General features: G+C 42.5%; 1 protein-coding gene across 1 annotated transcript in view; it reads left to right on the plus strand.

Annotated features, from left to right (window-relative positions):
• The window catches only part of LOC126109892 (uncharacterized), a 76,212-nt gene that overhangs the window by 41,970 nt on the left and 10,131 nt on the right, over positions 1-24,111 (plus strand). Inside the window, exons 3-4 of the mRNA XM_049914980.1 lie at positions 6,018-6,111; positions 18,334-18,419. Of these exons, the coding sequence (XP_049770937.1) occupies positions 6,018-6,111; positions 18,334-18,419 (180 nt within the window). The remainder of the gene's footprint in view (positions 1-6,017; positions 6,112-18,333; positions 18,420-24,111) is intronic.

A 24,111-nucleotide genomic window follows, 5' to 3' on the forward strand; every position in this document is an offset into this window, starting at 1 on the left:
AAGCATAAGCTGCCTTTACTGTTTCATATCATATTCAAAGCTCACTGAATGATTTTGAACAGTCCTTAGTGGTTCCAACATGGACACGAAAGCAAAAATTGTGGTCGCACTGGGCTCCAAATTATGTTCGATAGGGTACACCCTCATAATGTCCTTAGAGAAGGATTGAAACACCCGAGGGTGCCGGCAGTGTCAAGGGTTGTGATGAATGCCTTGCTGTTGCTCATCACAATGCGAATTGTCATTTTGACCACAGAATACATGGGAATCAATGCACCAGATAATGGGGTATTTCATTGACACCCTTTATGCCACCACCTGCGGCCTGTTTGTGGCAACTTTGAGCAGTGGTGTGTATGGAATGTTTTTATTGGCCACACACAGGAACACAGCATGGTTTCAAAACTAATTGTTGTAATTCTGACCTCCAATGCAGAGGCACTGAAAGAAGAGGTGAAATGCAGGTAAGAGGGGCTGTGCTGATGTTCCCATTGTGTGGCACATCCGTGGTGGCATTGGGCAGAATCGTGATAAAATCTGGTGCCAATGTAGCATCATTAACTCACTTTACATGTCAGAAGAACTTCTGAGCTCGAACATGTCAACACCTCACCGTTTGAAGTGTCTTCAAGCCTGAGGGTGATGTCGCAGGATGCCACACATTTGCAACATTACAGAGGAAGGTTGCACAGACATAGAGCTAAATTTCAAACTTAAGCACTGCAATGGGTGGAAATGTTGGTATTTCGAAAAAGTGATCCTTTAGTTCTGTTTCGCAATGTACATAAAGATTTTCAGCAAATTACTTTGGTCCAGAAATGTGTCTATTATTCAGGAACACACATTTTCAATAACTTACCAATTACCATAAAAGAGTTTAACTACACACGAAGTTCAGTTCCCGAGAATCTTACAGGATTTATTGGTGGCCAGCTCCTTCTAGCCCACTGACAAAATTCTTAGGAGAACTGATGTACGTACACTCATATATTATCAGTAATATTGAGTAATGAGAATACATTTACATGTTTTGAAAAGTTTGTTATTGTGGCACAAACGAATTTGTGTTCAGTACATTGACAGAAAAAATATTGCAGCATACATGAGGCGTTGTGAGGCATATGAAAGATGATGCTTTTTCAAATTTTGCATCAGTGGCATAAGAGTGGCGCTAGTAGTGCCACTATGAGGATGCAAATCAGGGTTGCACACTGTAACAGTTGTGAGTGTTAGTTACATTTGAGACTAGATGTGGTGCATTGATGTTAGTCAAGAATTCCTGTAAAGCAACAGACACCACTATCGACACCTCACTGACTTACAGTGAGGTCGTCTAACAGGGTTATAAGAAGCAATACTGCAGAAATCCTTGGGTAACAGAAGAAATATTGAATTTAATTGATGAAAGGAGAAAATATAAAAATGCAGTAAATGAAGCAGGCAAAAAGGAATACAAACGTCTCAAAAATGAGATCGACAGGAAGTGCAAAATGGCTAAGCAGGGATGGCTAGAGGACAAATGTTAGGATGTAGAGGCTTGTCTCACTAGGGGTAAGATAGATACTGCCTACAGGAAAATTAAAGAGACCTTTGGAGAGAAGAGAACCACTTGTATGAACATCAAGAGCTCAGATGGCAACCCAGTTCTAAGCAAAGAAGGGAAGGCAGAAAGGTGGAAGGAGTATATAGAGGGTTTATACAAGGGCGATGTACTTGAGGACAATATTATGGAAATGGAAGAGGATGTAGATGAAGACGAAATGGGAGATAAGATACTGCGTGAAGAGTTTGACAGAGCACTGAAAGACCTGAGTCGAAACAAGGCCCCGGGAGTAGACAACATTCCATTTGAACTACTGATGGCCTCGGGAGAGCCAGTCATGAAAAAACTCTACCATCTGGTGAGCACGATGTATGAGACAGGTGAAATACCCTCAGACTTCAAGAAGAATATAATAATTCCAATCCCAAAGAAAGCAGGTGTTGACAGATGTGAAAATTACCGAACTATCAGTTTAATAAGTCACAGCTGCAAAATACTAACGCAAATTCTTTACAGACGAATGGAAAAACTGGTAGAAGCCGACCTCAGGGAAGATCAGTTTGGATTCCGTAGAAATGTTGGAACACGTGAGGCAATACTGACCGTACGACTTATCTTAGAAGAAACATTCAGGAAAGACAAACCTACATTTCTAGCATTTGTAGATTTAGAGAAAGCTTTTGACAATGTTGACTGGAATACTCTCTTTCAAATTCTGAAGGTGGCAGGGGTAAAATACAGGGAGCGAAAGGCTATTTACAGTTTGTACAGAAACCAGATGGCAGTTATAAGGGTCGAGGGGCATGAAAGGGAAGCAGTGGTTGGGAAAGGAGTAAGACAGGGTTGTAGCCTCTCCCCGATGTTATTCAATCTGTATATTGAGCAAGCAGTAAAGGAAACAAAAGAAAAATTCGGAGTAGGTATTAAAATTCATGGAGAAGAAGTAAAAACTTTGAGGTTCGCCGATGACATTGTAATTCTGTCAGAGACAGCAAAGGACTTGCAAGAGCAGTTGAACGGAATGGACAGTGTCTTGAAAGGAGGATATAAGATGAACATCAACAAAAGCAAAACGAGGATAATGGAATGTAGTCAAATTAAGTCGGGTGATGCTGAGGGAATTAGATTAGGAAATGAGACACTTAAAGTAGTAAAGGAGTTTTGCTATTTAGGGAGTAAAATAACCGATGATGGTCGAAGTAGAGAGGATATAAAATGTAGACTGGCAGTGGCAAGGAAAGCGTTTCTCAAGAAGAGGAATTTGTTAACATCGAGTACAGATTTAAGTGTCAGAAAGTCATTTCTGAAAGTATTTGTATGGAGTGTAGCCATGTATGGAAGTGAAACATGGACGATAACTAGTTTGGACAAGAAGAGAATAGAAGCTTTCGAAATGTGGTGCTACAGAAGAATGCTGAAGATAAGGTGGGTAGATCACGTAACTAATGAGGAGGTATTGAATAGGATTGGGGAGAAGAGGAGTTTGTGGCACAACTTGACTAGAAGAAGGGATCGGTTGGTAGGACACGTTTTGAGGCATCAAGGGATCACCAATTTAGTATTGGAGGGTCAAAATCGTAGAGGGAGACCAAGAGATGAATACACTAAGCAGATTCAGAAGGATGTAGGTTGCTGTAGATACTGGGAGATGAAGAAGCTTGCACAGGATAGAGTAGCATGGAGAGCTGCATCAAACCAGTCTCAGGACTGAAGACCACAACAACAACAACTGCAGAAAGACTTGGCAGGAATGTAGCCACTGTACATGGCTGCTGGTGGCAGTGGTCGTGGGAGTGTGCAGTTGCAAGAAGACTGGGCTCTGGACGGCCACATGGCGCTACCACAGGGGAAGACGGTGGTGCTCGGTGTACAACTCAGGCGCATCGTACTGCATCTGCAGCAACAATTTGAGTAACAGTTGGCAGCACAGTGACCAATAAATTGTTACAAACTGGTTACTTTCAGGACAGTTATGAGCCTGATGGCCCTGAAGCACACATTCCAGTGCCATCTGTGACTTCAGTGGTGTCAAGAGAGAGCTCATTGGAGGAGAGGGTGCTCGTCTGTTGAGTTTTCTGATGCGAGGCTCTTCTGCCTCGGCAAGTGCCAGTGATGAACATGTGCGTGTGTTGGTTAGGAGGAGGCCAGTTAAAGGCCTGTCTGTGCCTTAGACACAGTGCACCTGTACCTACACTCCTGGAAATTGAAATAAGAACACCGTGAATTCATTGTCCCAGGAAGGGGAAACTTTATTGACACATTCCTGGGGTCAGATACATCACATGATCACACTGACAGAACCACAGGCACATAGACACAGGCAACAGAGCATGCACAATGTCGTCACTAGTACAGTGTATATCCACCTTTCGCAGCAATGCAGGCTGCTATTCTCCCATGGAGACGATCGTAGAGATGCTGGATGTAGTCCTGTGAAACGGCTTGCCATGCCATATCCACCTGGCGCCTCAGTTGGACCAGCATTCGTGCTGGACGTGCAGACCACGTGAGACGACGCTTCATCCAGTCCCAAACATGCTCGATGGGGGACAGATCCGGAGATCTTGCTGGCCAGGGTAGTTGACTTACACCTTCTAGAGCACGTTGGGTGGCACGGGATACATGCGGACGTGCATTGTCCTGTTGGAACAGCAAGTTCCCTTGCCGGTCTAGGAATGGTAGAACGATGGGTTCAATGACGGTTTGGATGTACCGTGCACTATTCAGTGTCCCCTCGACGATCACCAGTGGTGTACGGCCAGTGTAGGAGATCGCTCCCCACACCGTGATGCCGGGTGTTGGCCCTGTGTCCCTCGGTCGTATGCAGTCCTGATTGTGGCGCTCACCTGCACGGCGCCAAACACGCATACGACCATCATTGGCACCGAGGCAGAAGCGACTCTCATCGCTGAAGACGACACGTCTCCATTCGTCCCTCCATTCACGCCTGTCGCGACACCACTGGAGGCGGGCTGCACGATGTTGGGGCGTGAGCGGAAGACGGCCTAACGGTGTGCGGGACTGTAGCCCAGCGTCATGGAGACAGTTGCGAATGGTCCTCGCCGATACCCCAGGAGCAACAGTGTCCCTAATTTGCTGGGAAGTGGCGGTGCGGTCCCCTACGGCACTGCGTAGGATCCTACGGTCTTGGCGTGCATCCGTGCGTCGCTGTGGTCCGGTCCCAGGTCGACGGGCACGTGCACCTTCCGTCGACCACTGGCGACAACATCGATGTACTGTGGAGACCTCACGCCCCACGTGTTGAGCAATTCGGCGGTACGTCCACCCGGCCTCCCACATGCCCACTATACGCCCTCGCTCAAAGTCCGTCAACTGCACATACGGTTCACGTCCACGCTGTCGCGGCATGCTACCAGTGTTAAAGACTGCGATGGAGCTCCGTATGCCACGGCAAACTGGCTGACACTGACGGCGGCGGTGCACAAATGCTGCGCAGCTAGCGCCATTCGACGGCCAACACCGCGGTTCCTGGTGTGTCCGCTGTGCCGTGCGTGTGATCATTGCTTGTACAGCCCTCTCGCAGTGTCCGGAGCAAGTATGGTGGGTCTGACACACCGGTGTCAATGTGTTCTTTTTTCCATTTCCAGGAGTGTATATTTATGGCCTGGGTTGCAATTTTGTATGACAGCAGGAGCACTATTGTGGTTATCTCCCACACACTGACTGAAAATTTGTACGTCAGTATGGAGATGCGATCTGTTGTGCTGCCATTCGTGAACAGAATTCCAGGCAGTGATCTCTAACAAAATAATGCTCATCCACATACAACCGTTGCAAACCGATACGATCTACAGAGTGTCAACGTGTTGCCTTAGCCTGCTCGATTACCAGATCTGGCTCCAATCGAGCACATATAGGACATTATCAGATGACAATTCCGGTGTCATCCACAAACGGCATTAGCTGTCTCTCTATTGAACAACCAAGTGCAACAGGCATTGAACTCCATCACACAAACTGACATCCAGCACGTGAACAAGACAATGCATGCACATTTGGATGATTGCATTCAACATTCTGGCAGTTACATTGGTTATTAATGTATCAGCATTTCACATTTGCAATGCCTTATCTCGCAGTTACATTAACCTGTGATCTTGCAATGTTAATCACTTAAATATGGTATCTGGACAAATGCATCCCCAAAATTTCATTAGTCTACATTAATTATTTTTTGGTGTTGTGATTTTTTCTGCCAGTTTATTTTTCCTTTACCACATCCCTGAGGACAATTCCACTTAGAATATGTGGAAGGGACATCAGCATACTTTCTCTTTTTAAATATGTGTTATGTATTCTTGCTTTATGATGTATTCTAAATGCTTGAGGATCAGTTCACTGTGGATCTATGGAACAAAAAGTAAATGTAACCTATGTTTCACGAAATTTATTAAATAACCATAAGTGTTTGAGATAACTCCTGACAAACCATTCTGCATTCTCTGAATTGTAGATAGAAGCTGCTGCCTTTGTGACAGCATCATTCCTCCTTCAGGACTGCCCGCTGGGTGCTGTTGACCACGATTTGGGGCCAATGCGAGCGCAAGGTAATACCCCCTGCCACCATTCTGCCATACACGCTTTCTCCCAGTGTCACCAAAATCTGCCATTTCCGAGCTCGAGGAGATATAAGAACCATCAAGTGACAGACAGATGAAAACAGATGTGGACAGAAATAGGCATTAATGGTCAATACTGAATAAAACACTATGAGTAAAATTTCTTAGTGTGCAGTCAGTTATTAATTAAATATGGATTTAACTCACATGAAAATTAATTGAGAATTATGTTTCTGTGTTTACCAGTCAGCAATGTCTCTATCTCTCTTTTTTTATGATTTAATTTTTGCTTTTTAGCCATAGGTCCTTTATATTTTGCTATTGCCATTTCAGCATTTCTGCCATTTTCAAGCATCTACAAAGGCATAAGCAACATATCAAGAAAAACGATATATGACATTAGTAGCACTTGCAGCCACTTTTTGTAAATTGTTAACATTTACAAAGTTACAATATAGGTTATAAATAACAATCGTGTAAGGCTGCATTACACTCAATGGTAACTTAGTCATTGGCTGTTCATAATGACTGAGTGGATTTGTTAATGGCATGCACGCTGAAGTCAGTCAACATGGGGCAGAGATAACAGTGTAAGATGTATGTACATCGTGACAATTATTGAACTATATGAAAAAAAACAAAACATAAATTAGTTACAAACTACAGTGTGCACACACTTTACTCAACATGTAAATGCCACTACAGATATTTGGATTTAGGTTATGACATGTTCAATATGCCTACCATCATTGGCGATGATGTGGTGCAGATGAATGGTGAAATTCTGTATGACCTGCTGAAGTGTCGGAACATTGATCCTATCGATGACCTCCTGAATGACTGTTTTCAGCACACCAATGGTTTTGGGGTTATTGTTGTACACCTTGTCTTTAATATTGTTCCACAAGAAGGAGTTGCATGTGTTCAGATCCGGAGAATATGGTGGCCAATCGAGGCCCATGCTAATGCCTGCTGGGTGCCCCAGAGACAGAATGTGGTCCCCAAAGTGCTCCTCCAGGACATCAAATGCTCACCTGCTTTGATGGGGTCAAGCTCTGTCTTGCATTAACCACATCTTATCAGAATCAGGGTCACTTTGGCTAATGGGGATGAAATCACCTTTCAAAACCTTCATGTGCCATTTGGTAGTCACCGTGCCATCAAAGAAAATCGCACCGATTATTCCGCAATTGAATATTGCACACCACACAGTCACCCATTGAGGGTGAAGAGACTTCTCAATCACAAAATGTGGATTCTCAGTCCCCAAAAGTACCAAACTGCCAATTTTGCTTATTGATGAACCCATCCAAATGGAAGTGGGCTTCGTCACTAAACCAAGCCATGCATACGCTTACTAATTCCCATGGTGCCCTTTGGCCAACCATGCAATTTGAATGTCCTAACACAAACCTTTCAGAAGTTATGACGATTTTATTTTATATAGTTCAATAATTGTCACCATGTACATCATAGGGTAACTAGTGAACAGTATAGCATTGATTGTGATAATCCATTTTACATAGTGTACTCGAGAGTGAACAGTGTACATCACAATGGGGGCTTACATACCTAAAAATGTGTACTAATAGTAAGTTAGGGGAAATTCCTAAAAAGAATCATAAAAATTTCTTATTTATGATGTCCATTTGTTCTCTAGAGTATAATTTTCAGTTACTCTTTGAAACCGCTATTATAAGTCTTAATTTATTCTAAAGCATCCTTCTCAATTTTATGTAGTAATTTTAGTCAAATATTTATAGAAACTGTGAATCATAGAATGAGAAGTTAATATCTCATTACATTGACTTAAAGCTGTGAGTGGGAACTCATTTTGTATGCCACCTTATAAGTTTGTCTTCTGGGGCAAGTCATCTAAAGTAAATGAAGTACCTATAGAGCAAAAGTAAGCAAGGAATCTCGGAATCGTTACCCTTGTTTCGCAGAAAAACTGCAGTGGAATGGTTAGTGTCAGTGCCTCAGGTGTGGAAGTACCCAGCTTTGTTTACCAGTACCTCCTCAGATTTTTCTGAAACAGGGAGGTGTGGATTGAGATCCACTCAGCCTCGTGAAGCCAAATGCTGAGCTTCTCAAATGAAGGAGCAGTGGCGCCATAAGGATTCATTTACTGGCAATAACGACCAGAAGGAGTCATGCTGATTACATGTCCCATGTACAGAGATCACTCCATGTGGTGCCTCGTAGGCAGCAGTCGGTGAGCCGGAATAACCTGTAGACCTCATCTGTGAGGAGTGTGTATGTTTAAATTTCAAAGAAAATTTATTCCTTTATGGTTTTTGTTGTTAATAATAAAATTAAGTTTGCAAGTAATTGCAAGTTACACAACCCTGATACAAAACAAAAATAATTTTTGCATAGACTTTGTCTCTTGCTCTAGGGTTCAGAGAAGAGTTATTTACTCTGACCAAAAGATATTCAACAAGCTCCCAACACAAAGTGAGAAATTGGGAATCCCATCCAGATCAAAAGAAAATAAAAAATGTATATCACCCATAAATAACTTAGACACGAAGGTGAAAACACACTGAATGGTAGAGATGTAGAGTCATCAACAGGAACACAAGCAAGGCTGAAAACTTAGTAGCTTTTGGAGCTACAGTGCACACACAAACACATGAATATACACACACCTGCACACACAGGCATCTGCAAGGGTGGCGGACGGGGAGGGGAGTGGGGGGTGGAAGGAAAAGGAGAGGGCAAGAGAGTTCCGCCTTCATTGCAATACTGAAACATCCAGGCAGATTAATATTGTATCCTGGACTTGGACTCGAACCCAGCACCTTAGCCAATGCGGGGAAGTGCGTTACCACCTGAGCTATCTGAGCGGAGCTCAAGAATCTTCACTTGTGTCAGTATCTTGTCTCTTACCTCCCAAACATCACAAAAGTTGTCCTACATGTTTTGTGGGACTGGAATAATGCAGTCACAGTGATATAAATTCTGGTTAGTGTGCCCACACAACAGTGTGGCAAACTGGAGAGACAAGGTCTGGTTCAGTCAAATCTATTCTACCAATCAATATGAGGGTAGATTTAGGAGACATCCCATGTTCACCTAGTCATACAATGACTCAAGGTTACAAATTACTAACCAAAATAAAAAATATATCTTTTAAAACACGTTTTAGTCAGCTTTATTTATGTCAGTGAACATTACAAAATAGAAAATATGAAAGTCATGCTATAACTGCATTAATGTGATGTGTTGCACCCTGTTCCTGCTCCTCAAGGTGTGTTAATCTGACATTTTTGGGGGGTTATTGATGTACATATGCAATAGGTTTTTCTCAATTGTTCTCACTTTTTTCTATTTCAGATTTTTAATTTTCAGTTTCAACTTAGCATAGCAGTAATTTGTGTGAACATTTTCTAACTATTTTCTAACTTATTGAATATCTCAGATTTAATCATATGAGTATGTAATTTCAGATCATTGAATAAAAAAGCTGGTGTCTTTATTCATATAGATAATATGAAATGATGAAATCTGCATATAACATTGAAATATCTTTACTGCTACTGTTTAGGTGTCAAAGCAATCTACATTAAAAATACTGAGTGTGTAACTACCAGCTGTTTGAAGTACGAAAGGTTTTGTATATTTCTTGGGACAGGGCGTATTTTAAAACTCATGAAATCAGTTACATCAAAAATGGGAATTTTAGATTCTGCCTTACGGCAGGTCTTGTCATGGGAGAAGCCTCATTAGAGAGGTCCACTGCACGAGCGTCTGGGGAAGTGATTCTGGTGGTGGCTTTCCATTGCCTTCCACTGATGAGGTTGAAATGATAATGAGGACAACACAACACCAGTCCACGAACGGAAAAAAATCTCCGAGCCGGCCGGGAATCGAACCCGGTCCCCTCGGCGTGACAGACTGCCTCGCTGACCACTCAGCTATCGGGGCGGACCTAGGACTGAAACTAGCCATAATAAAAAGTATTTATCACTAGATCTTGGCACTGAACTTTGGCATTTTTTAAATATTTACTGGTTGTAGGGCACTACGTTGGAAATATACTATCCACTCGCAGTGATCTGACCACCTGTCAAAAGCCTGAATAGCCACCTTTGGCAGTGCAGACAGCTGTGAGACACAGAGAAAGAGAGCCAATAAGGCTCTGGAAGACACTGACAGGAATGTGGAGCCATCCCGACTCCAGTGCTGTAGCCAGTTATGCTAGGGATCTCAGTTGAGGATCCGTGGTGCCAACAGCCCAATTGAGGTGATCATGTAGATTCTCAATTGTGCTTAAATCTGGAGAGTTTGGTGGCCAGGGGAGTACAGTAAACTCGCCCCGGTGTTTTTCAAACAACAGATATACACTGCGAGCTGTGTTACATGTTGCAGGTACTGCTCACAAATGCTGTGGTGTCGAGGAAAAACAAACTGAATGCAGGGAAGGATACAGTCCCAAATGATACGTCGAACCTTGTGTTGATCCACTGTGCCTTCTAGAATGACAAGATGACCCAGAGAATCCCATAAAAACATTCCTCAGACCATGACACCCCCTTGATTGTTGCAGGGTGTTCACTTTCAGACTTTCATGCCAAGCATGCCCATGGCCATCTGTCTAAGGGAGTGTAAAATGTGATTCATCTGAAAGGGTAAGCTGTCAGTGCTCAGTGGATGACCAGTTATGGTACTGGTATGCAAATTACAGCCTTCAGTGGCAATGAACAGCAGTCAGCACGGGTGTGTGAACCGGGCACCTGCCGAGGAGACCCATATGCAGCAACGTTACCTGAATGGTCGTTGAGGAGACACTGTCGGTAGCTCCTCGGTTCATCTGGGCAGACAGTTGCTCAACAGTTGAACCTCTATTAGCCTGTACACATCTCTGCAGCTATCGTTCACCCCTGTCATCTGGGGCCCACAGTGCACCACAATCGCCTCGGCACCAGTTTTGGATAGTGCCATTTTGCCACAGATGGTATACAGGATGATTATAATTAAAGTTAAACTTTCAGAACAATGTAGAAATAATACTACTGGTCAGAAAAATGTCAAATTGTAACGGAGTATTATGGAGAAGGGGGGAAAAGTATGGCAGAAGAAGAAAAAATAGTGTGAAAATAGATCAATAGATGGTGCTATATGTGTCAGAATATGTAAATTTTGTCACTTTCATGTTGTTGTTGTTGTGGTCTTCAGTCCTGAGACTGGTTTGATGCAGCTCTCCATGCTACTCTATCCTGTGCAAGCTTCTTCATCTCCCAGTACTTACTGCAACCTACATCCTCCTGAATCTGCTTAGTGTATTCATCTCTTGGTCTCCCTCTACGATTTTGACCCTCCAATACTAAATTGGTGATCCCTTGATGCCTCAAAACGTGTCCTACCAACCGATCCCTTCTTCTAGTCAAGTTGTGCCACAAACTCCTCTTCTCCCCAATCCTATTCAATACCTCCTCATTAGTTATGTGATCTACCCATCTAATCTTCAGCATTCTTCTGTAGCACCACATTTTGGAAGCTTCTATTCTCTTCTTGTCCAAACTATTTATTGTCCATGTTTCACTTCCATACATGGCTACAATCCAAACAAATACTTTCAGAAATGACTTCCTGACACTTAAATCTATACTCGATGTCAACAAATTTCTCTTCTTCAGAAACGCTTTCCTTGCCATTGCCAGTCTACATTTTATATCCTCTCTACTTTGACCATCATCAGTTATTTTGCTCCCCAAATAGCAAAACTCCTTTACTACTTTAAGTGTCTCATTTCCTAATCTATTTCCCTCAGCATCACGCGAGTTAATTCGACTACATTCCATTATCCTCATTTTGCTTTTGTTGATGTTCATCTTATATCCTTCCTTGTCACTTTCATACAATCAGGAAATTTACAGGGAGATCATCATTAAAGTTAAACTTTCAAAACGCTGTACAAATAACACCACTGGTCAGAATGATGTCAAATTGCAATAGAATATTATTGGAGACGAGGGAAAACATATGGCAGAAGAAAAAAAATAGTGTGAAAATTGATCAAATGATGGCGCTTTATGTGTCAGAATATGTAAATGAAAACACCCATCATGTGCATGACCCACTGAAGTTGGTATAAACATGCCGGGTACACGGCATTTCTTCCTTTCACATCTGCAACGTTCGCCGTAACTGTCTCAATGCAGGATCGTGCTCTGCTTGTAAAGTTGTATTAAAGAATGATGACTGTGCACATGTTGCTCTGCAGACGTTATGGACAATGAAGGGTTTGAAGAAAGGCATTGGTCTGATGAGTGCTGTGGATATGTGGAAAATGAATTCAAAATTCGAAAAGAAAAGTTCTTTTGGTGTGCAACCTGGTAGATGAAGGAAATGAATTGATTCTATGTCAGTGGAAGCAGTGGCCACAGCAATGCAGGAGATGACGGATGGTGGTGTGGAAACATGTAGTGCACAGAGAATTGCCTGAACATTGGACATACCCATGAACACGGTGCATAAAATCCTAGCAAACATTCTTCTTTGCTATCCATTCAAAATTACCCATGGGCGCGAGTTGCTTCCTGTTGACCTGCCAGCAAGAGAGATCTTTGCTTTAGGATTTCTAGCTCACATGAAAGTGGACAATGAAAGTGGGCAATGATTGGCCATGGAAGATTCTGTGGACAGATAAAGCCCATTTCCATCTGACAGGATATGTTAATACACAGAACTGTCGAAAATGGGCTAAGTAAAACCCACAAGCAAATCAACCAGTACCATTTCCTCCTGAAAAGGTCACTGTGTGGTGGGCGTTTATGGCATCATTTATCGTAAGGCCATATTTTTTCAAAGAGACAGGTCCTTCCGGTCCTGTTACCTGTACCGTCACTGGTAAGTGCTATGATTGTCTTTTGTGCAACCACATCATTCCAGCTCTCCAACAGCATGGATGTGTGGATGGGATCATTTTTATGCAAGATGGGACACCTCTGCACATTGAAAATCCAGTTAAGCAGCTGCTGAAGCGCCATTTTGGAAATGCTAGAAATATCAGATGCCATTTACCTACAGCCTGGCCATCTCGATCACCTGATCTTAATCAGTGTGTCTTCTGGCTGTGGGGCTATCTGAAAGATGTTATGTTCAGTGTTCCAATTGCAAACTTAGCTGCATTGAAGGCACACATTGTTCAGCACATTCTGAAAGTGACCCCAGAAACACTTTAATCAGTTGTGGAACATGATGTTTCTCGATTTCAACTTGTTGCAGAAAATGGTGGACACTATATTAAACAAGTTTTGTGCCAGTCACATGGAAATTAATAATCCAATTTGATTTTGATTGATGCTTTTTCTGCGGTTTTTGGCCACAGGACAATTAAAAATCGATGTGATTCATGCTTTTTATGTGGTTTTTGGCCTCAGGACCACTAAAAACTGATGCGAGTGATGCTTTTTTGTGGTTTTTGGGCTTACAGCACCATCTATTGTTATGTTTTGTAACTATTTATTTTTCTTCTGCCATATGTTTGCCCTCTTCTCCAATAACATTCCATTGCAATTTGACATCATTCTGATCAGTGGCATTATTTCTACAGCGATTTGAAAGTTAAACTTTAATTATAATCACCCTGCACTTTAGTCATGATGGTACATGAACAGTTTACAAACTCAGCCACTTTGGAAATGCTTCCAGCCTTCACCCAAAAGCCAATGATCATCCCCTTTTGGACATCAGATTAATCACTCCGTTTCCGCATTACGACAATGACTGCGCTGTTTTCTGCATCCCTCAACAAGCTTTATACACTCCACTGCTAGTGCTGCCACCTGCAGTGTGTGAGGTGTGAGTGGTTATTGCACACTGATGTTGAACATAGTTGTGGCCATATTGAAGTGACTGGACAAAGTATATAAAATAATACACTCTTGCTTAACTGCAGGTGTTGCATTCTAATTCCAATTGACACAATTATTTTCTCCCGTATTTTACTGCAATAATTCTAACACTGATTCTGCTGGCTCACCACAGAATAATTATCACTCCCGACAGTCATGCAATGCTCCAATGCACAGGGAAAGAATTTAGTGTCATTCACTTGCACTTTCCATTAAAAATATTCTATTATATTATGGTAATGTCCGCCCCCGGTAGCTGAGTAGTCAGTGCGACAGCCTGTTGATCCAAAGGGCCCTGGTTCCATTCCCGGCTGGGTTGGAGATTTTCTCCGCTCAGAGACTGGGTGTTGTGTTGTCCTAATCATCATCATTTCATCCCCATTGACGTGCAAGTCGCCGAAGTGGCGTCAAATCGAAAGACTTGCACCAGGCGAACGGTCTACCCGACAGGGGGCCCTCGTCACACGACATTTCATTTCATTTTTTTCATTGTGGTAATTGTATCTTGTATAGCTATAATTAAAAAAACATTAAAAAAATACCACAACATACATACAGAATTCCTTTAGTTGTAGAATAGCATTATATGAACACAGAAAGATTAGGCCAGCCACTTTAGAGAGTAATTTGTAATTTGACCAAGCAGGTTGAAAGCTGCCACTGTGTAATCATACAGTTCAGTTTGGAAAGGCAATTGCGCACTGAAGTTCACAGTTCACAGTTCTACCTACCATGCCCTCCCCCTCCTGGTTTATAACTAGCTGTTGCCCCTGTTTTTAAAATTTCCCAGACACCTAGGATTTTAATAACAATAAAATGTCATACTATAATAATAATAATAATAATAATAATGCTTTACAGCTTTAGCATAGCTTCCATGAAACTCCGTTTTGGAGAAATATGTTATTTGAAAGACATTTTCAAGACACTTATTTCTCAGGCTACTTTATTCTGTGAACATTAGCTGAGAAATTTGGAAATTGGAATATTAAAGTATGGGAATGCTTACAGAAAAATTTTCTTTGGAAGGGAAGGGGGGAGGTGGGTTGAGTGCCTCATGACGCCCACGATGCTCTTCTTGGATCTGCACCTGGTGATTCATAGTGCAGAGAGCAATGCACGGCACAAATACTGCGAGCAGACTCTTTTGCCAGATGGCAGAATGACTCCTGGATATTTCAACACTTTACAGCCTTTAATTCTCTATTTCCAACATCCAAACCTTGTATCTCATTTTATCATCCATGCTAATATTGTGTTTTCTCCAGTTAATATTAGACTCTCCTTTTTTCCCTCTTCTTTTAATATTTGATGCTACTATCTTGCATGTTACATACATCCAATTGCTATATCAACAAAAGAATAATTTACAATCATTGCCAATTTCAGTCAGAATGTGATCATATTCAGACCATTTATACCATTATGGTAGGCAGTGATGGTAAACAGAGCAGGCCTTATGACTCCACTGCTCAAATCAGCAGTTGATGTTCAAGGAATCAATAACAACTACTCCATTCCCTGTCACTGCCTATCATCAAGGTGTAAATGGTCTGAAGAAGGTCACATTCTGACTGAAACCGGTAACCATTGTAAAGAAATACTTTACTGCAGTCAAGACTGTTTTTAATCTGTTTTTTGTAGTTACATTTTAGTATGATTCCAAAGAAGCAATGTGGAAGATTCATTTTATGCCTACTACTGCAATGTGCATGCAAGCAGAATTTAGATGAACCAAATGGAAGAATAAGAAAAAATCAAAATATGTCATTAGTCAACAAGTTATTATTGTTCACCACTACTCGACATACTTGGCTAGACCACTATACAAATACTCGCTCCTATTCAAAAAGTTTCATTTGGTCAAACGCTTCAGCCCAGTGGAATATATAAGCTTTTGCCTTTTTGTTCCCTCACAAAGGGAAAAGCAGGTCTCATTATATACATTCAAGGAATTAGAAAAGTAAAAAATGACAAGTCCATTTCAGCTGTACGATGTGTGATCAAAAAGCAATGGAATTTTTTTAATTTTGTGGGCTTTATGCATCCAATTTTCAAAATTTCTTTTTATCTTTTTCATACACACATTCCTGATGTATATTTGCATTTTCAGCTGTTTTGAATATTTAGTTTATTCTTGGCAGTCAAGAAGGTTATACGCATTTTTGAGTGCTCAGTGAATTTCGACCTTAGAAAAAGATGGATCAAAGAATTTGCATTAAATTTTGCTAGAAAAAGGAAATAACATACAAAACTGCATTTGAATTTTGGCGAATCTACTATTAAGACACAAGTTTATGAATTTCTACACATTTCAAAGAGGGTTGAGAGGATGTTAAAGACAATGACCACCCTGGGCACCCTAGCACATCCATTCATGATGACAGGGCAATGTGCAAGAATTAAAGAAAATCACTGAATCACCATCAGAGGGGTTGCTGATGATGTCAGCATATCCTCTGGCTCATGCCAAGCACTTTTTGGACATTTTGGGCATGAAACAGGTAGCACCGAAGTTTGTTCCAATATTGTTGAATTTTGACCAAAAATGATATCATGTAGACATCGCTCAGGAGTTGCTGAATGAAATCAACTATGATCTAGAACTTCTAAAGAATGTTGCAATAGGTGAAATTGAAACCAAGGCCCAATTGTCCTGCCTGAAGAGCCAAGACAGAAAAAAAATCGACAAGTTTGATCATGTGTGAAGATTCTGCTCACTGTTTTCTTCCATTAACAATGAGATAGCACATCATGAGTTCCTGCCTATGGTCTTACAGTCAATAAGGAATACTACCTGGAAGTTACGCACCATTTTTGTGAAGCAATCTGAAGAAAATGGCAGGAATTGTGGCAAAACCAGTCATGGAAATTGGATCATGATAACGGTCCTGCTCACATCTCAATACCTGCCTGTTCATGATTTTTTTAGCAAAAAACAAACCTTTATGTTGCCTCAGCCAATGCATTCACCGAAAATGGCCCCTTGCAACTTCTTTCTATTCCCAGGGCTGAAGAGACCCATGAAAGGATGTTGTTTTGCCACCACTAATGAGATAAAACAGAATTGCTGAAGGAACCAATCACCTCAATGAAAAGTGAGTTCCAGAAATGCTTCCAAGATTGAAAAAAGTTATATCTGGAAAGTATCTGTGCAGTGTTAGCCATATTGGATATTTAGTCTGTTGTCAGCTGTCAAAAAGGTTACATGTATTTTGGTAGTATTGGTGATAACTTATTTTGTATCAAAATGCAGCTGAGCATTTGTACGAAATATTGTTATAGGAACAGAATAAAGTACAGTAAAGTATCAGAAACATTAAATACTGCTTTTGGTGAGTCCACTGCATGTAAAACAAGATTTTGCAAGTGGTATAAGCATTTTGAAGACCGTGAAGATGTGTGCAATGGATGTGGAAAAAGTGAAGGAAACGATCGTGAAGGATCGCTGAGTCACAATCACAGAAATCACTGATGATGCTGACATATCAACTGGTTCATTGCATGAAATTTTTTTGGATGTTTTAGGTATGAAACACTTTACAGCGAAATTTGTTCCAAAATTTTCCGATTATGAATAAAAAACTGTGGTGAATGCAAGTTACTCAGGAGTTGCTTGAAAATGTCAACAATATTACAGAACTACTGAAATGTGTCATAACAGGTGATCAAACATGTATTTATGGGTACAGTGTCAAAAATAAGGCTCAGTTGTCCCAGTGGAAACATTTGTGATCACCGAGACAAAAAAAAAAAAAAACACACTTGGCAAGTATGGTAAAATGCAAAGGCTATGCACACTGTAGTCTGCAGTTTTACAGCAGAGTGCACCTCGAGTTCTTGTCACAACATCAAATAATCAGTAAGGAGTACCATTTAACAAGTTCAATGCCTGAAGCAATCCAAAAGGAGGGGGGGGGGGGGGGGGGGGGGGGGAGAGACTGCGTGGGTGGGAGGGCGGGGGGCAAGTCTGGATCTGCGGTGACAGAATTTGCGGTTTTGCACCACTATAATGCACCTGTTCACACTTCATTGCTTGTTTGTGAATTTTTGGCCAAAAAAAAAAAAATTACTGTAATGATGCCACAGCATCAATATTCAAAACACATGGCTTCATGTGACTATTCCAAAGGTTCCAGAGGTGTTTTGAGAATTGGGAAAAGTGCTATGTAAGTGTATAATATCTAATGGGGATTAAAAAAAAAAAAAGAGATGATATTACTGTAAAAGAATAAATAACCTTCTTTTCAAAAAAAGAAAAATTCCTGCTATTTTGTGAACACATCTCAGATTTCTGATTCCTCCCATAAATTAACAAATATGCTGAGAAATATTGTGTGTGTTTCAGCCTTGTTCATCACGCAGATCGTGTCTATCGTGGTGGCTGCCCTGGCGCTCATTGCAACCGTTCTCCTCTTTATTGGAGTGCATCTGGTAAGTTGAGTGGTGACGTAAGAGAACCACAAGCTAAAGAGTTCACAGACTCCAAAGTAAAATCCACAGCCAACAGTGCTACACTTTGCAAAATGTTCTACTGTGAAGGGAACTTTTGCTCCAAAAAAGGAGGCTGTCGAACCCAAAATGTCAGATTCTGATTTGAGTACATAACGAGGCCAAATAGCAAAGGTCACCAGTCTCCTATTCACTCGCCCCCCCCCCCCCTCCCCCCACCTCAGGACATTGTAGTTTTTGCACAGAAGTTGGTTTTCGGTGACAAAGCCATGTTACGTGTGTCTGGAAAGGTAGCTTGTCATAATGTGCATGTCTGGAGCACAGAACATCCACACAAGATAGTAAAACACATTCACAATTCATATAAAGTTAATGTATTTTGTGCCATGTCATTTTCAAAATTTATGGAACATTTTTCTTTGCAGAGAAAAATGTGGACGGGTTCATGTTTCTGGAAAAGCTGCAGCAATAGCTCATGCCTCAACTACAAGACACCGGGGAATTTATTTTTAGACAAGACTGTGCTGCAACACACCTTCTTTCACACAGTTGTGATTACCTCAGTCACAAACTGCCTGTGTCAGACTGGACATACTCACCAGTGGACCCCCCCCCCCCCCCCCACAACCACCACCACCACCACAGGGCATCTGACTTGAATACTTTTACTTATGGAATTATGTCAAAGAGTTGTGTGTTTGTGGTCTACAGTCTGAAGACTCGTTTGATGCAGCTCTGCATGCTACTGTGTCCTGTGCAAGCCTCTTCATCTCCGAGTAACTACTGCAACCTACATCCTTCTAAGTCTGCTTACTGTGTTCATCTCTCGGTCTCCCCCTATGATTTTTCCCTCCCACATTTCCCTCCAACACTAAATTTGTGATCCCTTGTCTCGGAATGTGTCCTCTCAACAGACCCCTCCTTAATTTCTTTTCTCCCCAGTTCTATTTGGTACTCTCATTAGTTACATGCTGTACCAATATAATTTCCAGCATTCTTCTGTATTACCACATTTCATAAGCTTCTGTTCTCTTTTTGTCTGAACTTCTTATCATCCACATTTGTTGAGTATGAGGATGTTACTCTATCTTTTTTATTAAAGATACTTTTTTTTTGTAAAATAACATACAAATGATGCAGTTAAAGCCAACTGACCTTCATATAGCGACTAAGATCATCCTTGAAGTATTTCTGAGGTTCAGACGAAATCAATGAAATGCTTTGTTTCAGAATATAAAATATATATCTCAAACTGGTAAACAAATCGCCACTAAATGAAATGTTACTACTAGCCTTATAACCACAAAAATTATATTTCATGTAATAGTATATGGCACCACTGTTATTTAGATAATGTTTTGTCCACAGTAACCTTCATATTTTCTTTCTCTGTCACAGTAGCTGCAACGCAAACTACTGAGCAAAAAACTGGGTACCGAGCGGAATGCTCAAGTATGAGGCACATGGAAAAACGAGAAGTTCAGCCATATGATCTAACCTCTAATTTTTGCACACACCTATACATCTGCACTCAAGCACGAGGGAAGATGCATTCTATGGGCATACCTTTAGACAGATTTTCACATCATCAACCAATAGTGGTCTGCATATTGTTACATATGAGGTGTGTCGAAAAAGTATCAAACCTTCCTCTTCCCGCACAAACTGATGACACGCAGAAGACTTTCTTCTGAGGAGAAGAGGCAAGGTACATTTGTGCGCAGTTGAGAGTTTTCCTGCCAACAGAAACCATCAGTTGCAGGCGGTACGCCTACGACTGAGGATATATAGCAACTGTTTGTTGGATTCCAGTAGGTAAACCGATAGAACAAACAGAGCAGCAATATTGCATTGAATTTTATCAAAAGTTTTGTGATACGTAAGTGGAAGCTGTTCACAATTTCAACACAATTTTGAGGACAATGGCAAAAGCATCTCACAGATAAAAGACTGATACAACTGCTTCAAACATGGTTACATGTCACTGGACAGTGAACTGCATTCAGGTAGACCATCAGTGAGTTGAAATAACAATATTATTGAGAAAGCACGGACTTTGATGATGGAAGACCATAGTGCCACATTACGAGAACTCGCAAACCAGATAGAGGTAACTGTGTTGTGCAAACATCTGGATCTATGGACTGCAAACCTTGGCAGCTCCATAATGTTAATGCACGTACCCATTCTGTGCAATTGAGTCAGTTTCCTCACCAAACGCAACATTCCTGTGATTAGTCAGGATCCCTACTCCTCTCTGTGATTCCGTGTGACTTTAGCTATTTCCCAAGCTGATAATGTTCCTGAAATGAGCACAATTTGAGACAACATGAGACATTGTGCAAAATGAAACTTTCCAGCTGATAACTATGAGTACGATGTCTGATAGAAAAGTATTCGACCTCTGGCTCGGAGAAAAAAGAACTGGCTTACCTCGAGTGTTGGACACTTAATCACCATCAAAATAGTTCCCTTGGGACTCCATGCACTTCTACCATTGTTGGAAGATGCAGAAAAAGCTTCTTTTAGAATGGAGTTAGCTAAACTGTCGTCGTGGCCATAATGCCCTCGAGTCTGAAATTGCATTTCTTTCAATGGCCTCTCAAGTTGAGGGAACAGCCAGAAGTTTCAGGGGGCCAAATCAGGAAAGTAAGGAGCCAGTTGAAGCACAGGAACCTGGTTTTTAGCCAAAACAGTCAAATAAAGTGGGATGAATATGCTGGAGCATTGTCGCGGTGGAGATGCTAATTTCCTACTGACCGAAAATCTAGCCTCTTGCACCATACAGCATCACATAGATGACGGAGGACTTCCCTGTAGTACACTTTGGTGATTGTTTGACCCTGTGGAGCATACTCATGGTTTACCACACTGCAGGAATCAAATAAAGCAGTCATCATAGTTTTGACATTGCTACGCATCTGGCGAGCCTTCTTTGGGTCTCGGTGATGAGGAATGCATGCACTGTGACGACTGGGGTTTGGCTTCCGGGTCATACCTGCACACCCAGGACTCGTCACCAGTAATTATGGTGTTCACAAAGTCGATGTCACTTTTTGTAGCGCCCACCACATCCTGTGAGACTTCACAATGAAATCGCTTTTGCTCAGCCATCGCCAGTTACGGCACGAATTTCACCGATTCCCTCTTCGTGGCCAAATCTTCTGTCACAATGGAATGTGTTGAAAAGTCGATATTCCGCAATTTCTTCGATAGTCACAAGACAGTCCCGCATCACCACAGCATTCACTTTAGCAATGACTCAGTCAGTTCGGCAAGTCAATGGTTGACCGGAGAACAGCTTGAACTACACCAAAGTGCAATCACCTTTAAACCAGTTGTACCACTCCTTAATCTATGTGATGCCCACGGCACCATCACCAAAATCCATATGAATCTTCTGAATGGTTTCCACCAGTCGGTCGCCCAGTTTTTGGCAAAATTTGAACAAGAAATGTCATTCCAGGCTTTCTGCCATTTCTCTCACAACAAAAACTGGCGCAAGTACTACACACTACCTCACTCAACTGCTGCCCACCGGCAACTGATGCTATCAACAGGTGGGAAAAAATTCATGCACATGCACGAAGATTCGAGATCAGCTTGTGCATGTGCACTACATTCAAATCCGCCAGGTGACTGAAAACTGAAAGAGAGAGAGAGAGAGAGAGAGAGAGAGAGAGAGAGAGAGAAGAAGGGAACACAAATTTGTGCATTACATAGGAGACTACTTTGAAGTGGACTGGGGTTCTGTACCTCCAAAACAATATACACTCCTGGAAATTGAAATAATAACACCGTGAATTCATTGTCCCAGGAAGGGGAAACTTTATTGACACATTCCTGGGGTCAGATACATCACATGATCACACTGACAGAACCACAGGCACATGGACACAGGCAACAGAGCATGCACAATGTCGGCACTAGTACAGTGTATATCCACCTTTCGCAGCAATGCAGGCTGCTATTCTCCCATGGAGACGATCGTAGAGATGCTGGATGTAGTCCTGTGGAACGGCTTGCCATGCCATTTCCACCTGGCGCCACAGTTGGACCAGCGTTCGTGCTGGACGTGCAGACCGCGTGAGACGACGCTTCATCCAGTCCCAAACATGCTCAATGGGGGACAGATCCGGAGATCTTGCTGGCCAGGGTAGTTGACTTACACCTTCTAGAGCACGTTGGGTGGCACGGGATACATGCGGACGTGCATTGTCCTGTTGGAACAGCAAATTCCCTTGCCGGTCTAGGAATGGTAGAACGATGGGTTCGATGACGGTTTGGATGTACCGTGCACTATTCAGTGTCCCCTCGACGATCACCAGTGGTGTACGGCCAGTGTAGGAGATCGCTCCCCACACCATGATGCCGGGTGTTGGCCCTGTGTCCCTCGGTCGTATGCAGTCCTGATTGTGGCGCTCACCTGCACGGCGCCAAACACGCATACGACCATCATTGGCACCAAGGCAGAAGCGACTCTCATCGCTGAAGACGACACGTCTCCATTCGTCCCTCCATTCACGCCTGTCACGACACCACTGGAGGCGGGCTGCACGATGTTGGGGCGTGAGCGGAAGACGGCCTAGCGGTGTGCGGGACCGTAGCCCAGCTTCATGGAGACGGTTGCGAATGGTCCTCGCCGATACCCCAGGAGCAACAGTGTCCCTAATTTGCTGGGAAGTGGCGGTGCGGTCCCCTACGGTACTGCGTAGGATCCTACGGTCTTGGCGTGCATCCGTGCGTCGCTGCGGTCTGGTTCCAGGTCGACGGGCACGTGCACCTTCTGCCGACCACTGGCGACAACATCTATGTACTGTGGAGACCTCACGCCCCACGTGTTGAGCAATTCGGCGGTACGTCCACCCAGCCTCCCGCATGCCCACTATACGCCCTCGCTCAAAGTCCGTCAACTGCACATACGGTTCACGTTCACGCTGTCGCGGCATGCTACCAGTGTTAAAGACTGCGATGGAGCTCCGTATGCCACGGCAAACTGACTGACACTGACGGTGGCGGTGCACAAATGCTGCGCAGCTAGCGCCATTCGACGGCCAACAACGCGGTTCCTGGTGTGTCCGCTGTGCCGTGCGTGTGATCATTGTTTGTACAGCCCTCTCGCAGTGTCCGGAGCAAGTATGGTGGGTCTGACACACCGGTGTCAATGTGTTCTTTTTTCCATTTCCAGGAGTGTATGTACTTCTGCCAACCATAAGTTCAATACTCTTTGAACATATATTGGACATGCTGACTAGTACAGTAGTATAACAGGGTGTGTATGTGGACAAGGAAAAAAAATTCACGGAATTTTCTCGGACTTCCCAGTTAAAAATACACTTTTTCCATGTTAAGTGACAGTATACTCTTATTCGGCACTGTAAAACTCATCAATCCTTTGAATGTTAATGGTTTTATATACCGGAGTAGAATTTCCCGTCACTTTAGAAAACGTAACTCAGGGGGGAAAAATACGTTTTGAAAGACCTTTGATGTGCAGCAACATGTACGCTGGATATTTTCGTATTACGAAGGTATAAATTCGAATTCCACCAAACACTGCATGTCACTTTCCGAAGCATTGAAATTGAGATTGCGATGCGCTTTTGTAAGTCAGTCATAGCCCATGTCACGTGATCTCGCCAGCTGATGACAGAATAGGACACGTGATGTAGTC

Source organism: Schistocerca cancellata, chromosome 12, assembly GCF_023864275.1.
Source record: "Schistocerca cancellata isolate TAMUIC-IGC-003103 chromosome 12, iqSchCanc2.1, whole genome shotgun sequence".
NCBI lineage: Eukaryota > Metazoa > Arthropoda > Insecta > Orthoptera > Acrididae > Schistocerca > Schistocerca cancellata.